Source organism: Zootermopsis nevadensis, unplaced genomic scaffold, assembly GCF_977971745.1.
Source record: "Zootermopsis nevadensis isolate Lab colony 2312 unplaced genomic scaffold, Znev_1.0 Znev_ptg000007l, whole genome shotgun sequence".
Classification (NCBI taxonomy): Eukaryota; Metazoa; Arthropoda; class Insecta; order Blattodea; family Termopsidae; genus Zootermopsis; species Zootermopsis nevadensis.
In genome coordinates, this window is record NW_028259139.1 from 3,621,398 (window position 1) to 3,642,637 (window position 21,240).

The 21,240-nt window shown below is 36.2% G+C and overlaps 1 protein-coding gene across 7 annotated transcripts; it reads right to left on the reverse strand.

Annotated features, from left to right (window-relative positions):
• Positions 1 to 668: 668 nt before the first annotated feature.
• On the reverse strand, positions 669 to 20,454 carry MED1 (Mediator complex subunit 1). Of its 7 annotated transcripts, none has more exons than XM_022065836.2 (10): positions 19,972 to 20,454; positions 19,029 to 19,156; positions 17,348 to 17,481; positions 16,390 to 16,525; positions 15,256 to 15,499; positions 14,729 to 14,930; positions 13,275 to 13,506; positions 8,930 to 9,110; positions 7,364 to 7,568; positions 669 to 6,392 (listed from the first exon to the last, which is right to left on the reverse strand). In XM_022065836.2, the coding sequence occupies exons 2-10, from the start codon at positions 19,140 to 19,142 to the stop codon at positions 2,897 to 2,899; spliced, it is 4,944 nt and encodes a 1,647-aa protein (XP_021921528.1). In that variant the 5' UTR covers positions 19,143 to 19,156; positions 19,972 to 20,454; the 3' UTR covers positions 669 to 2,896. The 7 variants fall into 7 exon arrangements, with proteins under 7 accessions (XP_021921528.1, XP_087200099.1, XP_021921530.1 ...); XM_087343973.1 differs by having other exon boundaries at positions 19,968 to 20,454; XM_022065838.2 differs by lacking the exon at positions 19,972 to 20,454 and adding an exon at positions 19,559 to 19,676.
• Between the last annotated feature and the right edge of the window lie 786 nt (positions 20,455 to 21,240).

The following is a 21,240-nucleotide window of genomic DNA, read 5'->3' on the forward strand; positions in this document are numbered from 1 at the left end:
TCTTTTGGCTTGGCTTGTTGGCATGGGTTATTTACTACTTTCTTATCATTTAATGATTTCTTCAACAGCTCTGCTATGTTACGACTTGACAAGTCTTTAAAACAAAGTATCATCACAATGAATGGTGGCAGTAACAGTGTGGATCACATCCTGTTATTGCCATCATGCGGCACATTCCCTTTATCTTTGTTACTAACTGGGATACACAAATACTAAGAAGCAATCAGTTTACTCCTATCATGATGCAGTAATGTCAGATTATAACACTGCATAGTCTTCATTTAATGGTTAATTGTTATTCAATCATTAAATAAATTCTCTGCTCTTGACCCAGAGATTCATCATTGTGTGTGTAAACAGGTCTGCCAAGTTTGAGGAACTATGTATTTAACATACAAGTCTTCATACAACATGAGGTTTAACTCCACATATGATTCTCAAAATGGTCAACCACTACTAATTAGCTGTCCATACCTACTTAATCGATACATTCACAGTGAATGTCATTATTCAATGACTAGCACACCTGCTTTTTATTCAAAAAGAAAAAGTTTGACACCAATATGAAACAAATAAATTTACAATTTCATAAATGATAATATTTAGGTTTGTAGATAGGATACAGGAAGATCAGACTCTGAACTGAATGGTAGCAAATAATTCCAAGATTTAACATGCTGTAAATATTTGTATTACTCTATCATACACTTATCAGTCTTCTGAGGCTTCTTTACAAATTCTGTTCTCATTTTTCACCTTCCACCCAAAAGTTACCACATATGCATAAGCAGGGAAAGTACAGTGGAAAGCAACTAAAAAGGTAGATAATTATGCATCCTGACAGACTTCAAGGCATTAATTTAACTGACATCTGGTATATACAGTTCACCTACCACTAATGTAAGTAAAAACAAGAATGAATAAACAAACATGTATAGTACTGCTGCCTATGACTTTGTGCAGTGGTTAGTTCTGATACTTTTCTATTTTACCTGTTTACTGCAGTTGCGTCACATTACTGTTCCACACTACGCATTTGGACCCTAATTACAGAAGCTGTTACTGTCGATTTTAGGAAGGTGAGAAATCTCTTGAACTCATGGCAGTAAAAATATAATTCTATAGTACTCGGTCTTTCACAGATAATATTTCAGAAAGTACAAGAACTGACTTTGCCATTGGTATTGAGAATGAGTGTACTTGTGATTGAAGTGGAACATGCTTTCCAAATTGAGAACAAAACATACTGCTTTGATGCACCAATAAAAGAACCAAGAATAACAGGGAAAAGAGTTAGAAACCTCACCTGAAAACCTAAGTTATACAACATTGATTCAGTAGTTCTGAACCAGCAAACATGTATCCCCTGGGAGTGAGAGAGATACGTATACTTCATACATTGCCAAACATGGAATATGTACATTTTGACAGTGGTCCTCAGAGTTGTTGCAGTGAATTCATACTGTTTTAGAGGAACATGCTGCTGCCCTGCAAAAGAAGGCACCAGCATGTTTTGCCAAAGCAACGAATACAACCAGAAGAGCACTTGGCTGCAAAAGTCCACAAACATACTATCTGAACTCAATCACTGTGAAAACCTCAAATTCTGCTTGGAATAAATAGAAATTCTTTAAAATTAAATAGTCTTTGTATATCTTGTTTTCATAATACACAATTACATGCAGTTGAGATAAAAGTTCTCACTAAAAAGGTGAACATGAAGTTTCACTCAAAGACAAAGGTGCACACTGACTGGAATAGGTTCAAAAATGCTGATCTCATTGCTGCACTGTTGTAAAGTCTGGTTAATAACAAACAGTATACTGAGTGACAACCAGTTACATAAGTAAAGAAAAGTAAAATTTGTTCATCTTCAGGACATATGATGGAGGCAGTATGTTACTCCAATGTAACCACCTAAAAAACTACAAGGCATCATAACCCAGAAGACCATAATCTTCACTCTGACCACCATGAAAACCGCAAGTCAAAAGTTCTTTCAGATCTTTCTCATATTCTAATAACACTCTTGATTAGTCATTTAGATTTAGATTGTACTGTGGATTATTCATGCAGAATAATTACAGAACAATTACACAGAAGAATCCAAATACATAAAAATTATATTTATTAAGGACAAAGTAGTGTATTTTATATCCTAATAGTGGTAAAAATAAAAGACATGATTTCAGTTTATTCCAATAGGAAAATACTGTTGTCAGCACATACATGCAGCTTGGGTAGAGGGATTCACATGCTTATAATACAATGTTTACATGTTTTACCACAGAGCTTACAAAAAATAGATTTCAGGATTATATATATTTCCAGTTATGAGCCCTCCTGAACAGTGGAGTTGGCTGCATTTCCTAAACGCTGACTAAGGACTGGGTCATTATGAGCAAATATGGAAATTTCAGAAGTTCTGATGTCTTCATAAAATGAAGAAAAGTCCATAGCAGTTACTTTTACAGTACACATTCCATAAGAAACGCCTTATCACTCTGCACCTTTTATGTGGCAAGCTTCTTCACAAGCTGAAATTCCATGAGTTTCCTATATACACAAAAGGACAATGCATAGGAAATGTTTTAATCACCCTGATGCATTCAACCATGTCCTTAAAAAAGGCCAAAATTTCAGTGTATGAAATATGAAAATAACATCTCCATGTTTGATCACAGCATCAAACTTGGAAACAATTTTTAAATATGTATATTTATACTTATATTACATAATATTTTATACATAGTCTTAACTTTGGGGCATTCTAAAATACTGCAGTCACCATAATTATTTGTTTGACAAAAGAAGTCATGATACACAGTATGTACATTAACAAAATAAATGTGTAAAACCAGTCTTTGAATATGCACAAATACTTTGCATACACATCTCATTTGCCCATCCCAACAAGAGCTTCATCCATGAGTTCATCATCTATGCTGCAGGGGGATGCTGAATGGGGCGAAGTAATCACCACAGGTGAGGCAGTTGTAGATGCAGCAGCAGCAGGCGACTGCAAAATATGTACCTGGACAGAGGGTTGTGGTGGAGGTAGTGGAGGAGGGGGCGTGTTTCTTCGGCTTGGAGCTGATACAGCAACTGCACGCTCAGGTACAGTCGCCAGTTTCCCAGCCTGCTGTTCTACAACAAGAGGTTTGTTTTGGAGAGATGAAGATGCTGACATGTCCAGTAGTATTTCCGCTGCTTCTTGTGAGGTAGTAGGTGCTGGTGTCATTTTATTTAGACCTGTTGATTTGTTTGGAATATCACTTAAGTTGACAAGCTTCTTAGAATCTTCTGCCTGCTTTTGGGAAGATGAGGAAGAAAACTTAGTCTGGGAAGAGTCCACAGTTTTGCTCAAGTGTAACGTAGAAAGAACTGAAGGGTCATTATTATTATTACTAGCAGAGAAAGACTTTACAGGATTCTCGAGCTTTCCTATAACCTGAATTGTTGTTTCTTCCTTTGCATTATTCCCTGAAGATTGTCCACTACGAGGCAAATCAGTCTTCATTCGGGATACTTCCAATGTTTCTCCAGATGTGGGCTCAGAACTACTAGAAGACATGCTTGCAACTATTGGAGCAGCTGTAGGAGCTGAAATTTGTGGACAAGTGTCTAAATTTATATCCTGTAATTTTGAAGTAACTGATGGAAAAGCTGTAGTAGGTGGTGGTTTTAATGTTGGTGTTGTAAGACTTGATATCGCTAAGGCAGGTGTGACAGATGCCAATGCTGGTATTTTGGAACCTTTCATATCATCTGTTTTAGAAAGAGGTGGAAATTTTGTTGAGGTATTTGAACCATCTACTTTCCCCACCAGATCTATGGGTTTGGCTCCTGAATCCATCCTATTACTGGATTCTGTACCTCCAATTGATGTTTTATCTGATGACTGTTTCTTTGAATCTCCTTCATTAAGATTACTGCTTCGTGCAGAGAGTTTTGGTATCTGAAATTTTGTATCTAATGATTTTATCATACCCTCAACTATAAGCTGTGGTGGTAATGATGGCTCTATTTTGGCATGAGCTGTAACAAGTTTTAGAGCCCTTTCACCTTCTAATTCATCTCTCAAACCAATAGGGCTGGATTTTCTAGCATCAGGCCCCTTGGAGAAAACTGGCTTTTCACGATCACTGCCAGTCTTCAAAGTTCTTGGTTTATTGTCCCGTCTATTTGCATCAGCCAAACTACTCATTTTTGGTGATCCACTGGATTTTGAAGCAGACTTAGAAAGGATGCCAGATACAGGAGAACTTGTAGATTTTATAGTGGATGGGATTTTAGACGAAGGGTTACCACTGCTACTACCACTGCCTGCCTTACTACTGGAACTGGAAATTCCACTGCTACCACTGTTGCCACTGGTGGACTTCTGTTGCAGCATCTGATGTGGTTTCTTTGAAGCTGGTCCACTATTAACTCCTGGTTTCAGACCAGTATGAGTCTTGGGTGATCCAGAACCAGTGCTGGATGATGATGATGATGAAGTTTTTACAACACCAGATTTAGAGTCCTTAGTTCGTGTTTTATTGATTGTGATCTTTATGCCTTCAGAGCTTGATTTCACCATATATTCCCCTGGATTCTTGCTACTACTAATAATACTACCAGATGTATCTCCTGGTATCTTACTGCTTGGGTTGGTACCACTACCTCTTCCCTCTTTCATTACCTCACCTGGTTCAGGTCCCTGGTGCTGAGCCGATTTAAGTTTGTCTATCACTGCTGAAAGTGAGCCTTTCCTATTCCGTACCTGAGGCACTGCAGATGATTTGTTGCCATCTATGGTCACTAATGGGGGTGTGCCAGCCCCACTCTGAGGCCCCGTACCCCCATCACCACTTCCACTTGTTATATCCAACTGTTTCAACTTCACACTGGACGACTTCAACTTAGGACTTGAACCAGACCCAGAGCTTGCTCCACTATAAGAACTGGACACTTTGCGATCCTTATCTTTGCTGGATGAAGATTTTACTTTAGGCACATCTGACCCACTCTTCCCTGCAGTTGATGGAGAACTTGCTGCAGATTTCAGTGCAGACATGCTTGGTTTCCCAGACCCTCCAGATGATTGGTGCTTTGGAGATGAGGTACCATGGTGCTTGGGGCTGCTTGTTGTATAACCTGGAGAATGTTTGGGACTCTGGTGTGAAGAGGAAGGTTTGCTCGAGCTTGACTTGGTCAAGGAAAGATTCACGTGTGTCGGGGAGGAAGTTACCTTCCGAAGTGCACTAGCTGGTGATGAAGGACGAACAGATGTCATGGGTGGTGACTCGGTAGGCTTTATGCTAACTGACACTGGTTTGGATAATGGATCCTGTTTGGGAGGAAGTTTGTCTGGGGGTCCCATTGCAACACTAGAACCACCACAACCACTGGGGCTGTCTTCCCGTTTCCGTTTATTTCGTTTCTTGTCAGGCCTCATTTTATCTTCAGTTCGACTTTTCCCACTCTTCCTGTCCCTGTAATTGCGATCATCTGCTGCAATCACTTTGGATGAAATTGGGGTTATTGTGATGGAGGAATGAAGAGACGTAGCTGGAGTGGAAACAATGGGGATTATCTCAATCCCAGGTCTCCGTTCAAGTCCCATGCCTGTCAAAACGGAATTAAAACTGGAACTAGATGATGTAATTGGAGTTATGCTTACTGATGGAGCTACAAGATTTTTGCTTTCAGCCAAATCAAGAATTATAGTTGGCGGAGAAGTTTTCTTTTCTTTCTTTGGTTTCCTAACAATCATCTCTTCTACTTCTTCAACTGGCATGATTTCTTCCTCACCAAAATCTGAACCTGTTTTCTCCTCTTCACAATCCAAAATAGTTTCCATGGGGGCATCCCTTGAAGTTGGAGTTCCCAAAGGGGTTGAGTCACTGCTTGAACTCTCTAGAACAATCTCACATTCTTCACTCTGCTTTCGTTTAGGACTTCGCCACATCCCATCTTTGTTGTTTCGCTTCCGTTGTTTTTTGGTGTTTGGTGTCTGCTCACTAAGCATGTTTAGCAAAACAGGCCCTTTTCCAACTGATCCCTGACTAGAAAGTAAAGCACCAAACTGAAATGTATTTGATACAGAACTTTCAATTGGATTTCCTGGACTCTGGAAACCAACACCTGTATCTGACATATCAGGGCCAAATCCTTGACGGCTTCCTGAACCACTTAGTGACTGGCTGTGAGGTAAACTACTACCATCAGGTTCAGCTTTAACACGACTCACATCAAAATCTGGTGTCATGGATCCACCATGCCCACGACCAGGGTCACTGCCTGGGGGAAGACTAAGGTTACCACCGGCTGTAAGACCATTTGAACGAAGGTTATGACTCTGCCAAAGACGGATTAGTGACCGCATGGTGACTGGTATTGACCAACATCTGCAACAATGAACAAATCTAAAATTTCACACTTTCTCTTGAAAACAAATTGAGAAAATGAATACAATTTCATTACATATAACAAAGGACTCCACATAACAACCTGATTTAAAAGATGAAACACGGATTCTCTAATGTCTTGTACAAATAATTTACTGTTCAAAGGCAGACAGATTTTCAAATTAATTTCAGACACAGAGCCCATTTCTGAAACTTAGCATAATAAAAAAGACACTGGATAAGGACCAAGAAATTGAAAGATCTCCATCAGAAACATTCATAAATAACTTAGAAAACACTTACTCCTTATTTGCTGACTAACCGAATCCATGCTGACAATCACTTTACTACTCAAGAAATTACCCACCTTTCATGGAACCCAGTCGTTCTTTGCCGGGTTCACAAGTTCCTGCAAATAGGCCACCTAGATTTTCTAAGTTGTCTCTACCTCACTTACTGCAGCATTACTTGCTCAGAGAGTTGTGTCCCTTATCAAAAAATTGTGCACCTCCAGACTCCTACCTGTTCTTGATCTTGGCACTAGATGGAAGTGAGTTGATCAGTGTCATGACCCAGCTGTGCTTTACCCCCTGGGAAATGAGCCCACAGTACCCACCAGATAGGAGGCAGCGGTGGGCCCAAGAGCCAGTACAGACACAGAGGCTAGAAGAAAAATCGCCTGCCCCTGCCAAGGATTGAACCCTGGTCACCCAGTCCACAGACAGACACTATACTGATTAAGTTACCCAAGCTCCCAAGAGTATTAAGTGATGTGCATGTAAAGTTGGAATCCAAGAGAACTGGTAACATAAAAATTAAATTCTCTGGTATGTTAATGTGAATCCCAATACCAAATTTCATCAAACACTGTAAAGATGGTTCAGAAGGTAAAATAAGAGACCAGATATAACCTTTCTATTAGGAGTTCACTTTATACTTTTTGCATAAAGAACACATAAACCTTAAATTACCTCTGTAAAACTTTACTGGCATGCTCAGGTGTGCATCCATTTTCACCATTGCCAGCACCATACACCTTGCATTTGATGTTTGAGATATCTGCCAGATCCAACTCTGCTGTTGTCATGGTCTCTTCCAGAGGATGTTCAAATGAAATAGAAAGATGTTGCCAGGAAAGAGCAGTCACTTCAAACATTATTACACTCTCCAGATCTGCTGTAAAGATTAAATTAAACTATTATACACAGATGACAAACCTACATGAAATTCTATAAAAGACTTCTTAGATAAGGAGTTCAGTCAGCAGAGTCAATAGATCTGGCTGCATAACTTCATAGTACAATTCCTTGCCATTAGATAGGTACCAGATAACAGCTGTCAACTTCCATGTCATAAATGGCACAAATATATTACACTTAGATGCAGACTCTCTGGAATCAGTGGGCATGAGAAATAACACTCTTACACGGTTTTGAAGATGTCGTGTAGGCATGAGAACTGGTCAGAAAGTTCACACAACATTGATATTAACCTGCCAGCTTAACTTCTCTGACATTGTCTCAGATGTGAAAGCTGGTATTTTGTGCAGAAATTTGTAATAAATAAGTTATCCTTTGAAATTTCTGACATGAAGGAATAAAGTGCATTTTTCAAATTGTCAGTTAAAATTGGAAATACAACCAAGGAAACCTGTGAAATTAAAAAAAAAATCATATATTGGATAACATCTTAAATGTCTAAAAATATATGAGTGATGTCGCCCTTCAAAGATGGATAAACTTCCAAGGAAGATGAGACATGTATCGAGTGGGCATCAACAATGAACACAGAGAAAACTATTTAATTCATGAGCATATGAACATAGTGGCGGAATGACTTATTAAGTGGTGACAGAAATATGTATCTCCTTTAAATGATTATAACTCAAAGTGTGGGAATAAGGAGAATCTTAGCAAAATGTTTCCCACAGACCACAATAGTGACATCTTTCAACATAAGGGAATTTTTAGTGAAGCACAACTTTCCACAGATTCTTCACCAACTGTATTTGCTGTATATTATACAAAGTGACCTTCTATGTATTGAACTTTAAAAGGTACTCCAAAAGAAAACACTTCAGGAAATCAAAAGATCACATAAAATGCAGCATCACGCATCTTCCTGAAATAATAGTGGAGGTTCTTTAACAAATTATAGAAACCCCAGAATCACTGTATAAAACCAAGGGAAGATTATTCTGACAGAAAATGTGGATTAATTATTCTCATATTTAGTTTCATTCCACAAATTCAGTTCCATAACGTTTTTATCAAACCTAAGAAAAGTTACTAAGCGTGTGTACACACAAGAGCACCCATGAGCGAGCGCGCGCACACACACACACACACAACGTTTGCTAAGAAACTAAGCCACACACAACCTATTCACTTTCCTCAGTCAGATTTCTTAAAATTATGTTAATTACAGAAACCAATTTTCTGTCTAAATAATAATAATAACAATAACAATCACAGCAGCAATAATGACAGTAGTAACCTTTCCTATCCTGCTGAAATAAAAACTACAGTAGAACATACCATGCTTGCTGGCTGGCCTGATACAACTTGAGACAAGAACATTAAATAAAGCCTGCTGTCGTAATAGCATGAGGATCTGCGGAACATGAGCTGGATGTAAAAAAGGGATATTTGAAACCAAAATTCCCTCTAGGTTCTTGCTCTCAGTCATGAAGAAGCAATGCTGCTGATCAGGTAATGTCTGAAAGGAAAGAAATATAGCGTTTCATTGCAGGGTCAACACTTGTTAGTTATACAGAAAGATCAAACAGAGCAAAGGAGCATATCATTGCACTAGTGTGTTAAAAGACAACATGACTAAAATATAAGTAGAAGCGCAGTCTTGATTTTATTTACATATTCTGCACACTTTTATTCCCAAAAGCTGTATTAACCATAAATCAGTTGTTTACTAGCCACATAAAAGTTTGAGTACACAAACTTAACCCTTGGAATGTATATCAATATAATTTGAACTGTGGTCTCCTGGATTATGATGCCATGTAGATGGTTACCAATGGTTCAAAAGAAAACATTACCTCCATCTACAGGAGGAGGCAAAAGGTTCCTTCAAAACAATGGTAAATAAATACAAGACATATTTCACCATCTGCAAAACCTAAACCCTCATTCATAGATACAGAAAGTCACTTTACATTATGTCAATACTTCTAGATCTTATTCCTAACAATACTTCCAGTCAGAAATGTCATACAAACATGGGTTACAGTTACGTAGACGAGTACATAACATCAAAATTATTTGGACATACAATGTGTTTACAGTTGTACTTCCAGCGCAATGGGACACCCCACACTTCAGTAGACATGTGATGGATTACCTGAATGAACAGTTCCCAGACTGATTGTGATCTCTGCACAAATGGCCAATATGGTCACCAGATTTCACTCTGCTAGATATCCATGTATGAGGTTACATGAAAAATATGATTATGATTACAAATTAAACAGATGAGACAAACTACTCAACTGAATTTTTGATGTTGAATAACCCTGTTTTTCCTTTTAAAAGTTCAGATCATCCTGAATTTCAAACTTCCATAGCTGTGTTATTGCTCAGCAGTGGACCCACATTTGTATGACATTTCTGACTGGGAATGATTCCAGAAACAAGGTCCTGAAGTACTGACATAAAGTCAATGGACACTCAATATAATTTTCAGTACAATGTTCATGAGACTGAGATTAACGACAGAAGAATGGTGTATTCCATTTCTGAGCACACAATTTTCAAATTAATTATTTAAGACTGTTCATCTCTCGCTGGTTTTAATGTTAGGTTGCACAGCAATATATTACTTTTTTATATAGTTTATACAATATACACCACACTGAAGAACATCTCGAATACAAGTTACAGACCTACACTACATTCTGGAAATCCCATACAAGTACATACCATACCACACTACCTGAGATTTCCCAGTCCATAACATTTTCTCCTAATGAGATCTATGCAGTCACTGCCAAACTGTATATGCTCTGCCATCTTTAGCAAACATTTGAAAAGTATTTATTTTCCCAAAATACTAGAATCAGCGAGCTATGAAATGTTCAGCAATCAAAGGGTTAAGAAATTTAAAAAAAAATCACATACTAATGTGTTGAATGATGGAAGTGCCTTTGATAAATATGATGTTAGTTTTGCACTTCAAATAAAAATCAGGTTGCACAGTTAATACAGAACAGAGCTATATACACCTCACACCTATTACAAGACTCATCCATACCAAATTTATTCAAAGTGGTTCAGAAATGAAACAAGCAGATGAACAGATCAATGAATAAACATCACACCTCTATTGTGCACTCATTATGTGCAAGTTATGATGCAAAGAAACATAAAATATGAATTAACTAGGATTAATGCAGCAACAAAAATGAATATCCTTTTATAGAATTAGGATTGGAATTACAAAAATTCACAGTTAGCATAACAACATAAGAACATCTTACATGTGTGTACAGTACTAACAAAGTTTCATACTCTAAAGCAGAATATAACACAACTCATGTCAAAACCACTTCTGAAATACAGCCATTTCTAAATTTACACAGTAGATGCATTCCTTAAAAATGCTTTGTAAATGGAGAGTTAATTTTCCATACAAGGGTTTAACTCCCAGGTGATTAACAATACCTGTATAATGTTTATATAGTTGGTTCAGATCTTTTGTTAATATTTTAAGAAATATTGTCTCTATGAATGTCACTTAATCATTTGATATGTTGACTATTACTGATTCTGTAATGGCAGTAAGTTGTAACCCAAAACAACGTAAATGAAGAAACATTACACAGACATCGACTGCTTTAAACAAAAATGCATAAACAGAGAAATGACTGTGCAAACTTCATTTCACTTTATTAAGTCAGCACCATTCAATCATGAAGATTAGCCCATTTTGGTCTCAGCACTTATGATATCCAACTGTCTTTTACAAGGGCATCAGTTGTCTTCTTCATGTCAGATGGTATTTTAAAATTTGTTTTTGGAGTCCCTGGTCTTCTACTTGGTGATCTGTTGAAGCCAGTTTCATATTCATTAAGTCTTGTCTCCAAGCCCAAATGTTACAGCCATAGAGGAATAATGGAAGGGCCGATGTTTTATTCTTCATGCTTTCTGAACTAAATTCAGTCTTAGAATGTTGTTAGAAGTCCAAATATTTATAGAAATGCTTTGATTTTGAAATCTTTTCTTTCTCTTCTTGGTACTGAATGTTACAACCCAAGCATGTGAAACATTTGCTCGGTCCAATATTGCATTATCTTTATCAATTCTGCTTCTTACTGGTTCAAGGCCCACAGAACCATAATTTTGGTTTTCTGAGGTTAAATTTTCATTACAAGTACTTGTGCTGTTTGGTGTAAAAATATTATCCTCTGTGACAGAGATGAAAATCGTATCATCCACAAATAGCAGTGTAATCAACTTCATCCATTCTCATAATGCAATGAATTAGTTACGTTATAACTTAAGTAATTGATTATACATTTCTGCTCAGTCTTTGACCTTGAACTAATGTGTTGTGTGATCATTACAAGTAAATTTCCATCATGTTTTATTCTGATTTTATTCCAAATGTTACTGATTCAATTCTCATACAAAATTCATTAAAGTTAATTTAGATTTTCTAATTCATTCTAAGATTTTCAGTTGCTTAACTTACTTGTAATTACCTCATGATGGTCCTTGGCAGGCACAACACTGCTGTATGAAGCTGAATGGGGCTGTTTCCTGTCCAGCAAGTAGTTTTGTTCAGTCAGATTTGCAACCCCAGCAACTTCAAATTCTTATGTTATTAACAAAATGAAAACCAAAACTCTTGTGCTAAAAATGAAAGTGGTTAAATGTAAATCAGTTTTCAACTGAAAATAACTAGATTTTAAATAAAACCAAAATAATATAAGTTTACTTGTAATTACTGTGCAATATGTATACTTGAGGTCAAAGCAAGAACAAGCAGAAATGTACAGTCCACTGCACAAGTTGTAACCTGATTAATTCATTATAACATTCTAATCCTTGTAGTATATTTTTAAGCCAAACTTTTAATAATTTCAGTTATGTACAAAGTGGCACAAAAATAGCACTGCAGTTCTGTCAGACTGTGAACTGCCATGGCAAGTGCTTTTTTAGGTTTGAAAGGTCATTACTGCATAGCAGTGTTGTGGCTTTGGTTGCTGGTACAGAACATCAGTTGTATGGTAAAGTTGTCAGATGTCTGAACACAACCCTGGGAAAATAAATATCATAGCAACTCACAATCTGACTTAAAAAAAGGAAAAAAAAGAGGTTAAAATATGGATGAACTATTATCTGATTTATATATTATAAAGTTTTACAGAAACTTTCAAATTATCTCCCTCCCACCTTAATACACCTCAGTATCAGCACATTTATTTTAAAAAGTTAGGAAATATCTGCATAGCATAACAATTCTGGCATGTTTGCCAGAATAACCTACATGACTGGCAGCAGTTGCCTAAGATCAATGACCTTCACATGAGTCAGGTGTCTGGCCCTGTTTGCAGGCTGATGTCATGGAGGACTCCACGATGCCGTCACACAACTGGCTGGGGATTCCCAAGGTAACAATGGTAACCAAGGCAGCCTGGGTACTTGCAACCAGTCATTTCTGCATGCAGGGGCATACATTACCACTGTCTAGTTTTAACCAAAATTGCAATGTGACAAATATCAATAAAACTCACCAATATCAACTTTCAAGAAAATCCATTCAGCCTTTCTCAAGTTGTTACGTGTGGACAGACATGGCAAGGCTAATATAAACTTTTCATAGCTTACAGATGCATCCCAAAAAGTACATATAGTATAAACTTACCACAAAGAGTCCTCGGTTGTTGGCACAATCCAACTGGCCAGCTGATGCATGTTGAGTCACAAGACTCAGCAATGGATGTGGAGTAGAAAGGTCTCCACACTCCATCTCAGTGACTTGCTGAATTCGACGCACCAGATTCAAACACATAGGCATTGGATTGTTAAGGCGTAGAACAAAGCAGGCAGGCAGTGTTGCAGAGTTGGCAGCACTCAATGATGCATAAAGAGGTGTGCTAACAACATGAAACAGTAAAACTATGAATTGATGGTAGAAACTGAATGGTTTATGTATTGAATTTTCTTGGCGAGTTTACTGGAGAACAGATAATTTCTTCCACCACTTCAGACAGTATAGTTACAATTTAAAATACAAACATTATTCAAATTCACTATTCTCTTACTTGGAAATGTATATATAACAATGATTATATACATACAAAATAAAAATGATTACATAATGTTAATTGTGATACAGGTGATGGAAGAAGGAAATAATATGGCAATAAAATCAAAATACAGACCAGCAGTAACAACGAATGACAATAACCAGAATTTGAATAATAAAAACACCAAAGAAATTTACAACACAGTGATAACTACAGCCATTAAATACAATTCTTAGGTATTAAAATGGACATAACAAAGATTTTAGGACAATAATTCTGAATGTTCAGTTTCCACGATAGGAATTTTCTTACTCAACATAATAGTCATTAAGATTCCAGAGGTCACAATCCACAGTTGCTTGGTAGATACAGAGGCAGTATGACTTGCAGGATAAACAATTACACTACTTTTCTAACCAATCAGTATGCATGCATGTATATCATGTAAACAAAAAATTTATGAGGATTTTATTCACCTAGAGATAAAATACCCATTTAATGTTTCAATTAACTGATCCTTGAAAGACAAATATAAAATAGAAGAACAGGTGGAAACAAAAGATGTCTTAAAGATCACATCACTAACCATAAAATACACAAATTTAAGACATGAGAGTCACTAACTGAAACTTTTAAATATGGAAAATGCAAGACTGGGCAGCAAAATACAGTACACAATGATGTATACTCCTGACTCAAGTAGGATATCAGCCCATAATCCCAGTATTTGAGCAGTCCAAGAGTGTACGTGCCTTGAACTGTGTGACCACTGTAACCAGTAAAAAACTTGATTATGTCTGTAAAATAATTACACTTAGTTCAGTACCAGTCTATACATACTCTGGAAACCATGTAAAGCAGTTTTGACACATGCCTTTAGAATACCATTTTTGTTACAAGACAAAGTACAAATGGTACAATCAAACAACCTATCCTTCAATGGCCACAGGTAAATCATAAAATGTTCCATATTACTGTCAAATATGAAAGCCACTACTTAAAATTTCAGTGCAATTATTCAAGCTCAGGCTATCACATAATTAAATATCTGTGGTATTTTTAACATTACCTTTTGCCACTGGGACTACGATTAACAGAAATAAGAGCAGTAGTCTGCAATTTGTGGGCCGCAGATCCTTCCAAACACACCATAACACTGTAACCAAGGTTTCGTGAAGTAACTTCCTCCACTGATAAAGACAGTGATGAATTTGTTTGCTGGTCTAGTAGATCATATGGAGGTACCAAATAGGTTAGCTTCATGGCATGACCTGTAATATTTGTTACAAACTTCAATATACACAAAAATATGGCTGTCTTCTGGGATGTTGTGCCATGTAATCCGGTAGAAGTTGACCAACATTTCAGAAGTGTGTAATCCTGATAAAAGAAGCAGTAACCACCTCTGAAACATCAGTCAACTTCTACCAGACCACACATTTCAACATCTCAGAAGACAATCACCTTCATACTTGATGACAGATTCTGAACCGAGAACAAAATCCAGAATATTCAATTGCAAAAATGTATCACTGAATGACTGGGGATAATAAATGTCCTAAAACCATAAAAATGTTTTGTTATAAATAAACATACCTCCACGCCTCTTTTCTAAAATTCCAACAGGGGATTTATGAACCAAGTTGAAAGGTTCCTTGATAAAAGACTGAAGTGTGGCAAGAGTCCCTAAATCAGCTTCCAGACTTTGCAATGCACTAAATGCCTTGCATTTCACTTTCTTTTCAGCATTTAATTGATAGATGGATGCCAATCCTTCTAACTGTGCTGTGAAGTCAGCAAAATCTCCTCTTGATAGACATGACACAAGTTCTTCGCAACTCTGTAGATGAAAATACAAAGTAAACTCAAGACATAACAATATACTGATTTTATAGAATAAATAAATACACAAAGCAAATATAAGTCCAAAAATTAACTGAATGTTTATTTTGAAAAAGACAGTATTCAGTGTTTATCACAAATACACTTTTTTAAGCAAATTCACATTTATCAAACCTATGACAACAAATCTGAAAATTACAGAAGCCAAGTGTTCCACTTATTAAATACAGTTGGCTGTATTCATATATTCCTTATGATAATACTCGACACACATGCTCACTTACTGACACAGAATACAAATTATAATCAAGAATAAATTAAACAAAACTGCCTAAATCAGCCATTCAGTGTAAGTCAGTAGATAAAAAAGATGGTCAATATTGACACCTGAAGAGATCTGAAGTTGGTAGAGCCATAAATGCCTAATCCACAAACTGATGATGACTATGAAGATGAAGAGTGTTAAGTACGAATAGTAAAAGCCAGATGACCCCTCAGTTGACCACTCCCTCATCCTCCAAAAGAAAAAAACCATTAGCTGCACTTTCCAGCTTAATTTCTTACATTTTTTGTTTACAGTCTTAACAAAATAATCAATCTGTATAGATATGTCTGAAACCTTTGTAAAATAACTTTTTTGTAAGTATAAATCACAAGTATGACTGGGGTAAAACTCTGATGTGATGTGTGGAAACATTCAGGCAATTGCAATATATACCAGCAAAAGTTATGCACAGAAATAGCTCAAAAAGATTTTAATTTGTAATAAAATCTGCACTAGGATAAATATAGACTGAAGCACTGACAATGCCATAAGCTCTGGAATGAAACTTTGCTTATTTCCTGTTACATTATACAACAGCATTGCTAATGTTAGTACATACTTACTTGTTGTTCAACTTTGCCTTCATGGTGAATCCTGACATCTTTGACTCCTCCTGTTGACTCTAACATCACCTCCAGATAGAACATATCTGATGATATAAACCAGTCTAGTGGTGATCCACCAGGTGAAAATTTTAACCTACAAAATGAACACGTACATAAGCAATTCAGCAAAAACGAACCTTCTTTCCTTCTCTCAAAGAAAGTTTTCTGAAGTGTATGGATAAGAAGCAAATTTATATATTTATGGGATGGCCAACTTGTATCTCCTGATACCCACAGTGCCTTAAATTCTGCTACTGCACTTGACCTGTGCAATAAACATTCATTTATTCAGTTGTCTTATTATTTCCTGTGTACAAGTGCAAAGTGTGTGACACGTTGAAATAATGGATGTTCATGTAATATAACTACATGAAATGTGGTTCTGGGGGTTGGGGGAGGGAATAAATAAATAAAATTCCAGCATAAATTTCAGAAATGTTACAATTCCATGTAGGAAAACTATTCATAAAATGATAAATAAATTAACACATGCATGGATATTACAGGACATAAAGACCAAATCAAAATATCAAGTGTTCACCAAAGAGAAATTTAATCAAATCAGTGCTGGAATCAGATATACTTCTCACAAATCCCTCAGATGCCTTGCACATAAGATCAGGGTTTCAAAATCATCCAAAGAAACTGCAAATGAACATAAAACTTTAAAAGTGGTGATACAAATGGAAATGGAAAAACAGAGAACATAGACTGCAGGTTTCTCAGTTCGATGAACAGTCTAAATTTCATCGGCATGACTTTACAGGAGATGTGTCCAACTCTTCTGCCAGGGACATCAAAAAATGTCAACCTAACTCACAAAGAAACTCACTGCAACTGCATCCAAAGATAATCATTCAATTATCATGATGTCATTGTTCAAGCAAACTCAAGACAGATGTGAGTGGTAACATACCCTAGTTGCCTTGTAACACTTTCAAGACGCTCTACCATCCCTTGCAATGAAGTAACTTTGATTGAATGCTGCAAGATGTCTAAACATTTCTGAAGCTGATTCCTTTCCACATTATCCACTGGATACCTCTTTTCCTGCATCGTAAAATAAAACAAAATTAAAACAATACTCAGATATATAGTTGACACAGTATTACCATTTTGAAATAATTTCAATTTTTTATAATTTATTTAACAACACTTTCAGCATTAAATTAAAGGATAATAGTAAATCATTCATTGGAAATGATGCAGAAGGAAGCAGTTGTGGCCTAGTTCAAGGTACTAAATTGACGTGTGCCTAGAGGAACTGAGGAAAATCACAAAAACTTCAATCAGAATAGGTGGTCTCCAGGCCAAGATCTGAACATGGACCTCCTGAATATAAAGCTAATGCTAATCACTCAACCATAACAGCCAGTTAAGATTTATTTTAAAATAATACATTAATGGGCATCTGCAGAATAGAGGACAGCTCCACATATTCTAGACCTTGGAACTAAATGAAGGTAAGTGGTGTCCCAGATATTTCCATATAAACCTATTGTACAGGATCCTGCGTGAAACTCAAAGCCATAAGTTTTACTATTTCTTGATTCATATGGTCATCAATGTATTGAGAATTTCAGTTAATTTAAAAGTAAACCTGTCCCACTAGGCACTTATTGGGGGATTAGGTGGAATTCCTGCTCATCCTTGACCTCAGCACAAGAGGGGGTTTAGCCACAGAGAACTTCCAACATCTTGCACTCAACCATGCCTTCAATCCAATTTCTGGTTCCTTAAATAAAATCATCATACTCAATGGAAATCCCCTATTCCATACTTTTCCCAGAACTGTACAGCAAAAATACATGGCCATGCATGTGCCTGAATACTTGTGAATACAATGTCATAGGGCAAACAAAAACATGTTCCTTATTTCCATAACTGAACACACAGAAATATTAAGACTAAATTCTTCACCTTTCATTTACATCATACCTTCTGAAATCAATGCACAGTACTTCAGAACAGTAAAACAGTGGTGTACTGAAGAGTGTTTAGATCTCACAAACTCTACCTCAATTTATTACTGCTTTAAACCTGATAGAACATTGGTATGGAAAGCTAATTGAAAACAGATAGAACAAACTGCACTTCATGTGCAATTTACTTCTTTAACAAAACCTAAACAAAACATAAACAAACATACATATGCAGGTATACTTCTAACACATAAAGAGGGATGTTTTCAGAATAAAATGTAATTCACAGCATTACTACTTCACAAACTATTCACCCAACACAATATCAGTGCATAATTCTACAATTCATGTACTGGCATTAATTCAGACAAATAAATACTGGTACTAACACACTATCAGACAAGAATTATCATAAAATCTGTGCTGGTCATGGTACAAACTTGTCTTAACCATTGCCATTCAAATCTCCCACTCTTTGAGGTCAGCTGTTCACCACCTGTCCCACCCACATAATTCTGGTATATTAGACTAAAATATTTTGTGCAGTTGTCTTGTTGTAGTCCACTGTCCTAAAACATTCTCCTAATATGAACTGCAAATTTAACGAAGCAACCAGAACCTAAAATCTGAAATAATCTTATTTTAAGGTAGTGAAGTATGAGAAGAAATACTTGCCAGTATCGACATCCTTAGTGCCTTTGCACTTTCCACAAATGACTTAAATTGTCCAGCTTTTGAGCGCAGTTTCTCCATCAGTAACTCCATTTGCCATTCTTTCGTTTTATCCATGTTTTATGCACAGCCTAAAGGAGGATCAACATAGATCAGAACAAATATGTAATAATTTGTGATAACTTAAATAATTTGTTTTAAGTGTGAGTATAACTTTGTTTTGTTTCAAAATTCACGGCCTTGCGATACGTTACTTCCTACATATATGGACAGGCAAATGCTAATTTTGTATACAAAGTTTTAAAATCCAAAGTTATAGGTTAAGATCACGGCGTTCGGGTTTGTTGGCAGCGTATACTAATCCTGCCTAATGGTATAAACCCTATCAAGCCGATCAGTATCCCTTACTTACTAGCTGGCTTTTGACATGCATACCTTTCCGAATGACCTTTAACGGAATACATAAATTTCTCGTCAAATAAGACGATCTTACGTTACCAAAGACAAATTACTAACACGTTATTTACGGATACCTCAGCAACATTTGTAGATATTTGTAATCTCTGATCAGTAGTCACTGATGGTCAAGAAACCACTATTAGTACTATCAAATTTTATTCATCTCGAATTACGGACGTAAAATAAGCAAAAATAATAAATTATTAAATACAAATAATGACAATACTTTCGATTCTTTGATTCAGATAAACTAACAAGTTGACTACTTTAGTTGTATAGTCACTATCAAAACATTAGGCACATGTGAAATTTTTGGTTCTCACGTAGATCATTCACAGGACCAAAACAAGGCTGTAGAACGTGTTATAGCATGTACATTACTTGTTTATAATACAAATAAAATTACATAGTTATGACAATAATGTACAGTCAACTATATTACTACAGCAAAAATAATTACACAAGATACAAAAAATAACATACGCACTATTGCTTGAATGTTTTTATAACAGCTGAGAATTTTTGGTTGAGATAAATTTTTCTCGAAACGTTGGTGTTTTATTCATACAACAACCTGACGTGGCTTGTAGCCCGAGAGTCATTCATTAAACTCAGTCGCCGTGAAAGCCACAGATCACACAATCTGGTAGAAGTTTACCAATGTTTCAGAGATGCTTGCTGACTCCATCACCAGGACGAAGAGTGATGCGATCGCCCTGATGCTGGAGACAGCAAGGACCTCTGAAACATTAGCAAACTTCTACCAGACTACACGGCGCTACAACCCAGAGCACATCCATCTCCATATGACATAATCAAATGGAAGTGCGCAAAGAAGACTAATTTTAAAGTTTCTGTTTTCATGAGTGATGTGACAGGCTTCATAGTAAAGCTTGCTGAGCTTAGTTCAGACACTGAATTTGTGTTCTGAAAATGTTTTACAATTAAAGTTATTGTCAATAATGCCTTAAGTATTTATAGGTAGATACCAACATTACCAAGAAACACGACATTCTGCAATACACGGCATAGACCGTAAATGGCACCTACTTGGTTAATATCTGTGGTGTTGTAAGGTCGTTTATCAGTATTTTGAAATCTCTGGTCACTGTTATAAACATTAGTCTGTGGTGTGGTAGATGTGTCTACTGTAAGGTTAGAAGTGCAAGTATGACATTAGATTTTTAGTACGCCAGTTCTTTGTTTGAAAATGACACACTCTTGGAACAAACGTTAAAACGGAAACATTTAAACTTCCGTTATCATTTTCAGGTAATATTATTGAGTTAAATGTTTTGAACAAACCTATTGCATCCTATATACTGCTGGATTACAGAGCAGGATGTATGGTTTATAAATAATCAAGATTCCAGCATTATATAATCCAGATGACAATGCTATTAATATAAATACATACTAAAGCTTTAATTCATATCTCAAATCATTTGAATAAACTCAGTTCATGTAACTCCCGACATTATGTTCTTCAACTACAAAATAATACTCGGTTGTGATGTTTGTAAGATATACCTTACATCTAAATAAATTCTTAACTGTGTTCATATTATATTTAGGGTGGGAAAGATTGTCTGGAAATTGGTACAACATACATGAGACCTGTACTTTTTATTTCACATTTATTTAAGCTCTCTCATAGATGTTAGTGTTGAAGATTTTAGAAAAGTTTCATATTTCCACATTGAAGCAAATGTACAATATATATTTTGATAAGCTGAAGTTGATATTCAGAATCTAA